General features: G+C 42.8%; 1 protein-coding gene across 1 annotated transcript; it reads left to right on the top strand.

The window, feature by feature from the left end:
- LOC136490154 (proteasome subunit beta type-6-like) lies at positions 1 to 1,654 on the top strand. Its single transcript, XM_066486641.1, has 4 exons — positions 1 to 159; positions 415 to 488; positions 640 to 714; positions 1,316 to 1,654. The coding sequence occupies exons 1-4, from the start codon at positions 27 to 29 to the stop codon at positions 1,445 to 1,447; spliced, it is 414 nt and encodes a 137-aa protein (XP_066342738.1). The 5' UTR covers positions 1 to 26; the 3' UTR covers positions 1,448 to 1,654.
- The last annotated feature ends 3,555 nt before the right edge of the window (positions 1,655 to 5,209 follow it).

The following is a 5,209-nucleotide window of genomic DNA, read 5'->3' as shown; positions in this document are numbered from 1 at the left end:
TAAACTCTTGTTGAACTATAAAATAAATGTTTGTTATTAATATCCAGAACATGTTGCAAGATGGCATGATTGTTGGAGGATGGGATAAGTATGAGGGAGGCCAAATTTTCTCGGTCCCTCTTGGTGGAACGATCTTGAAGCAACCATTTGCAATTGGAGGTATAATTTTGCCCATAAAGTTGTATTGTTCCCTTCTTCCGAGTCAGTATTTCAATGCTACTTCCATTATTCTCTTTGTTGTGACATACCTTTTGTGCTATGGCTAGTGATCTAGTAATTAAATCACTTACTGTTTGAGTTGTACATGATCTCTGAGTGTTCATACTCTAAATCTTGTTATGAAAAAAACTTGCTTTGCTTGAGAAATATTGTTTCTGACACTTGTTATGTTATCTCTGATTCTCTGAATTGCAGGTTCAGGTTCCAGTTACCTATATGCCCTTCTTGATCATGAATGGAAAGAGGGAATGAGCCAGGAAGAGGCAGAGGTATGTCGCCAAGTTCCTTCTTACTTAGATCCTAGAATTGAGATACTCTCTAGTGTAGTAGTATGACTGAAGGTTATTATAATTGTGTAAAGCGAATAGAGTACAACTAGCCTCAATGTTCCTAATATGTTTCTATTGTTCATATATATAGAAATTTGTGGTGAAGGTAGTTTCCCTTGCTATGGCCCGTGATGGTGCTAGTGGAGGGGTTGTCCGTACAGTTACTGTAAGTTCTCTCTATTTTTGTGCAAATTTTCATGCTCAGTTCCCTCCAGAAACTGAAATGTAGCAATCACCTGAACTAGTTGGGTGTCATGGATTGTCTTATGTTGGTTTTGGCACTTATATCTAGCATGATGCTTTTGATAGCGCTTTCGGAGTGAAACTCAATCAACTGTAACTGAAAATCGTAACTTTTGATCATTTAACTTCTTGTGTGGTGCTGTACATTCTTCTGTCAATTAATAAAATGGATTGTAGTTTCAAAAAAATGATTGTACCAAAATGAATTAGAACAAAGGTACAAGATCAATTGGAATGCGCCTTATCTCAATGCTGCTAGACTCCATGCTGTTTACTCTTCTGTTACTTGATTCATTCACTTGCTTACCACATCCACTCAGTGAATTCTATCTATTTGCTCAGTTTTTATTTTCTTGAGGTTTACCTTGTAAAAAAATTATGTTCAGTCTGCAAGAATGCAATGACCTGCAATCTGTGTTTGTGTTTTGCCTATACTTATCTCTTACTGCCATTTCCTATGCTTGTGTTCTCTTGGCTTAAACCTTTTTTTAGTTCAAAATAAACTCAATTTGGTTGCACTGCAGATAAATGCCGATGGCGTGAAGAGGAACTTTTATCCCGACGACAAGCTACCCCTGTGGCATGACGAGCTGGAGCCTCATAACTCTTTGCTTGATATTCTTGCTGCTGGGAACCCTGATCCCATGGTCCAGTGAATTTGGCCTCCACTTCCTTTGTGAACTTTTCACTGGTCGAGCAAGAAAAAATAGTTTGGTTTCTTTTTCGATATCCATATTTGTGAATTCATTGTAGTATTCATGTTGAACATGTAGATGACCAGATATCATATCTGTATATATGATATATGTGCTGATAGATCAGACTGATTCTATTTTTGACATAAGTGTTGACTCCATTCATGATGAACTACTGATTTGTGTATTATTTGAATGAAACCTTGTTGGTCATGCACATAAATTACTGTATGGAAAATATATATTTTAATATGCTGTTGCTACTGTTTTAAAATAATTTTTTTTGTGTGTTTAACTCTTTTTCCTGTGAGGCTGGCTACACAGAAATATTTTTTTTTAATCTAGGCGAAATGAATTTTTCTGTGAGTTCACCTAGACCGACAAAAAAAACATGTGTTTTTCTGTGTGTTTATTTCTTTTTTCTGTGTGGATTAACACACACAAAATTTAGTTTTAATCTGGGCGAACATAATTTTTCTGTGCGTGTGAGACACACAGAAAAATTGTTTCTGACGGTGAATCCACAGAAAAATTCGATTTTTCTGTCATTATATTTCTGTGTGTATTTTTCTGAGGGTACACCGTCAGAAAAAAAAAAATCCTGACGGTATTCGCATTTTTCTGTGTGTTTTCGCACACACAGAAAAAAGCAAGATTCCAGTAGTGAAAGAACTACTAATGTTCATGATACCAAATAAGTATTGTTAGATTTATTATGAAATATATTTTCATATTCTATTTGCTTTGTGTCATAAATATTGATATTTTTCTATAAATATTGATATTTTTTCACGTACCACTACTGTTAGGGACCGTTTGGCGCCACTCCTCAGAGCCTCGGCTCCCTACATCTAGGCACTGTAGCGCATTATTGTGCATTATTGTAGCATGCTGGCAAAAATGGCTGTGGCTTCAAGAAAAATCAAATGAGAAAATGAAGAAGCTAAGAATGTGTTTGGTTACATGGGCTGGCCTAGCCTAGCTAAAATTTTAAGCCAGGCTAGCTAGAGCCTGCCATAAGCAATGCAACCAGTTGTTGTTTGGTTGCATTGCCTACCTAAGCCTGTATTAGGAGCTTTTGTTTGGTTGCCTGTGGTTTAGCACTTGCACCCGCACCTGTGCGCCCCCCCCCCCCCCCCCCACCCCAGCGGCGACTTGCACATGCGCATAGCGCACCCTCCCCTCCATCGCCAACCCTCCGGAGTTCAAGGAGATGCCCCCTCTCCGCTGCACCTGCCCCTCTCCACTGGAGCTCAAGAAGATCTTGGCCAGAGGTCAGGTATCGTAGATGATCCCTGGCCTCTCCGTCGCGCCCGCCCCTCTCCGCTGGAGCTCAGGGAGATCTTGGTCGAAGCTCAATGGGATGCGACGCTCTCCGCTGGAGCTCAAGGAGATCTTGGCTGGAGCTCAAGGAGATGTGCCCCTCTCCACCGGAGCTCAAGGAGATCTTGGCCGGAGCTCAGGGAGATGCTCCCTCTCCTGCCACCACCGCGCAAGCCTCTGCACCCGACAGAGCTCAGGGAGATGGACGATGTATGCTGCGCTCACCCCTTGATCTCCGACGTGCCCGCCTCTACAGCCATGCTCCTGTGGGCCCCGCATGCTAATACAAGTCAGGCTTGATGGAAACGGAGCACCTGAGCGTTTCTAGCAATGTAGGCTCGGACCCTCCTTTTGCCTTTCACAAGCCTGGCTTAGCTAGGGGCTAGCCAACCATTTGGATAGCTAAATGAAAAGAGTGATGTATATAGTTTTGGTGTGGTTCTTGTGGAGCTGCTCATTAGAAGAAAGCCTATTTTTACAAGTCAGTCAGGCACCCCACAAAACTTGGCATCTTATTTTCTCTCGGAGCTTAAGTCAAGACCAATTGAAGAAATATATAGTTGCTGCTGAGATTCGTGAAGAAGCAACCGAGGAAGAGATTAGCAGTGTTGCCTCCCTCGCCAAGATGTGTTTGATGCTTAGAGGCACGGATAGACCAACTATGAAGGAAGTGGAATGACATTGCACACCTTGCAAACAAAAAAGGCAACGTCTTGTGTTGATAAAGATATCCAACCACTGCTATATTCCTAGTGTATTCTGCATAATGCTACTCAAGACAGGCACGAGGCAGCGATGGGGGTGGGGGTGGGGGGCTTAAGCCCCCCTACCGCTACCGGCCAGTGCATTTACAGGAGGAACTAGTTGTCACTGAAGAACAATAATGGCTATTCAAATGGAATGTTGGAATGTCAAGCAACAAAATAGTGTATTGGAGAGATGAGAGTTGGGGTTACTACCTTTGTATCAGAACAAGTCAGCATTGGTAGATTATAAAAATGCAAAGCAGTTTATTGCAAAGATGTTCAAATATAACAATGATACTTAAGAACACTCTGATATGATCTTCATAAAGAAGATTCTAATGTCCTGGTGTCATGTAAATTTTTGACTCATGGTGACGAAAGAAAAAAATTTCCATCCATCATATGATCTAAAATAGTGCTAGATCACCTATTTCCCTTGTTGGGTTCCTGCTTGCGCAGCCTCTCTCGAGGTCTCGCACGCTCCAGGCTGCATGGTGGTATGGGCGCCCACGGTGGTGAGCGACGGATTTGGTTTGGCGAGAGTCGGCGACGCGAGTAGCGCTTGGGCAGAGCCAGGAGCGTCACACAGCCACGGCGGCAACCCATCCGAGTTTGCCTCGGTGTCAGCGACGTCGGCAAGCTCAGGGCAGAAGCCGGGCCCACATGTCGGCACGGACGGAAGAGCCGAAGGGTGATTGAGAGGATTGAGAGGAGCGCGCACACGAAAACCGGGTTGGACGAAACCCCTCCGTATTTTTTATGTGTAATAGATTTACTTGTTTCCTTTTGCCTTTATTTACATCTTCAATTCCGCTGTGGATTCCTCCGAATTAGGCAATTGTTAGAAATTTAGGTGTTTTCATACTTAATTTAAATCCAAAAGAACCATAGCAAATTTATGATGACATATATGTGTGAGATATTACCACTAGCAACAGTAGCAATAACATACATGATAACACATACTAATCATAGCAGATATTATATTGAACTGAGCACAATAAATAAGAGATGTATACCCTGCGGAAGGACCCATGTTGAAGGCACCGATGGCTCCATGCTGCGCACTAGTCGGCAAGTGCGTTGCTCGATGTCACGGACCACAGTCAGTCGATGCAGAATGATGTTCGCTGCAGTGCAGTCCCTCGAACCTCCACCAGTATCAGAAGAAGACGGAGTCGTCGATCGGATCGGTAGCAAGCAGTCGCGTTAGACGCTCCCAAAAACCTGATCGCCTGGCACGCCCGAGCAGGTGTGGCACAGACACGGGCGTGGTTCTGGTCAGAGGATCGGAGCAGGCGAAACTTGAGAGCAACTCAAGAGAAGAACGATGGTGCAAGATGTACTATATCTCGTTTATCACATTGCTGAAGGTAAACGCTCCTTATAAACGTGGGAAGGTGAAAGATGAAGGCAGAGGATGAACCTGTACGCCACGAAGCATCCATCAACCACAAGTAACGACTGTCATAAACATGTGGGTTACCAGTAGCTATGCCACACCCACGGGAGTTACTAATAACCGTAACCATAACTACGGCCGTTACATGTTTAGCCACCAAGCATATTTAGTTCACCATATTTTATTGCACCAAACATTTAATATGGTCTTATAATTTATTTGGTTTAATTAAAATAAATATGGGCATGCCCA

This window comes from Miscanthus floridulus, chromosome 10 (assembly GCF_019320115.1).
Source record: "Miscanthus floridulus cultivar M001 chromosome 10, ASM1932011v1, whole genome shotgun sequence".
Classification (NCBI taxonomy): domain Eukaryota; kingdom Viridiplantae; phylum Streptophyta; class Magnoliopsida; order Poales; family Poaceae; genus Miscanthus; species Miscanthus floridulus.
The sequence above is the reverse complement of the archived record's forward strand: the minus strand, read 5'-3'. Positions and strand labels throughout refer to the sequence as shown.